The sequence below is a fragment of the Eurypyga helias genome, unplaced genomic scaffold (genome assembly GCF_000690775.1).
Source record: "Eurypyga helias isolate BGI_N326 unplaced genomic scaffold, ASM69077v1 scaffold6475, whole genome shotgun sequence".
Taxonomy (NCBI): Eukaryota; Metazoa; Chordata; class Aves; order Eurypygiformes; family Eurypygidae; genus Eurypyga; species Eurypyga helias.
The window spans coordinates 56,186-57,025 of record NW_010249380.1 but is presented as its reverse complement, the minus strand read 5'-3'; the positions used below and the strand labels follow the sequence as shown (position 1 = coordinate 57,025).

Sequence of the window (840 nt, the reverse complement as noted above, 5' to 3'; positions counted from 1 at the left end):
GCTGAATTAAAAGCTCTGTCCTGCGCTTCACAAGCAAGCTATGTAGGTAGCAAAGTGCATGATACACAGTTTTATTAGCATATACTGTCTCTCCTTGCCTGGAAAACAGCTGAAAATTTGCCTTTTCAAGTGCTTTTATACGTAATCTTGTGCAAGTGCAAGGCTGGGAAGCCCAGAAGTGTGTCCTGTCTCCTTCTCGGTGGTAAGAATCACCCCCCTGGCCTGCAGAGACCTGTGCCACTGAAATAATAGAAAGCATCTTACTAGCTTCACACTGGCTTTTCATCAGGGCACTGGTGGTTGCGAGAAAGCAGTAAGCAGCTTCCCCGTGTCGTTGCAGTGCTGGTGTCGGGAGGACGGGGACGTTCATTGCCGTCGACCGCCTGATTCAGCAGATCGAAATGGAGAACACGGTGGATGTGTACGGAGTGGTGTATGATCTGCGCATGCACCGGCCTTTAATGGTGCAAACGGAGGTACGGCTGCCCTCCAGCAGCGTCTCTCAGATGTCGTAACAGTGGGGGACGGGTGGATTCCAGTCGTAGCCCTGAATTACAGGAAGTTGAGCTGTTTAGGAGCAGGCTGAAATTGCTGTTCACTTGGCTTCCCTCGTCTCTTCCCAGGACAGCACCTGCAGCCAGGGGCCGCAGTCTGTCCAGGCAATCTCTTTACAGAGTACTTTGTAGGACTGGCATTTGCAGCTGGAGAGGATCAAATCCTGAAAAAGGTTTTTTGCAGCTGGTTTTACCCACGTGAGTTTCAGCTTTGTGGCTGAGCCAGAATTAGCTTGAGTCAAGTGGTCTTGGTGGGGACCTTTTCTTCTGTGTTCACGCGTGTTCC

The 840-nt window shown here is 50.8% G+C and overlaps 1 protein-coding gene across 1 annotated transcript in view; it reads left to right on the top strand.

Annotated features, from left to right (window-relative positions):
- Window positions 1-840, top strand: part of PTPRJ (protein tyrosine phosphatase, receptor type, J) — an 11,234-nt gene that overhangs the window by 9,679 nt on the left and 715 nt on the right. Inside the window, exon 15 of the mRNA XM_010151329.1 lies at window positions 341-476. Within this exon, the coding sequence (XP_010149631.1) occupies window positions 341-476 (136 nt within the window). The remainder of the gene's footprint in view (window positions 1-340; window positions 477-840) is intronic.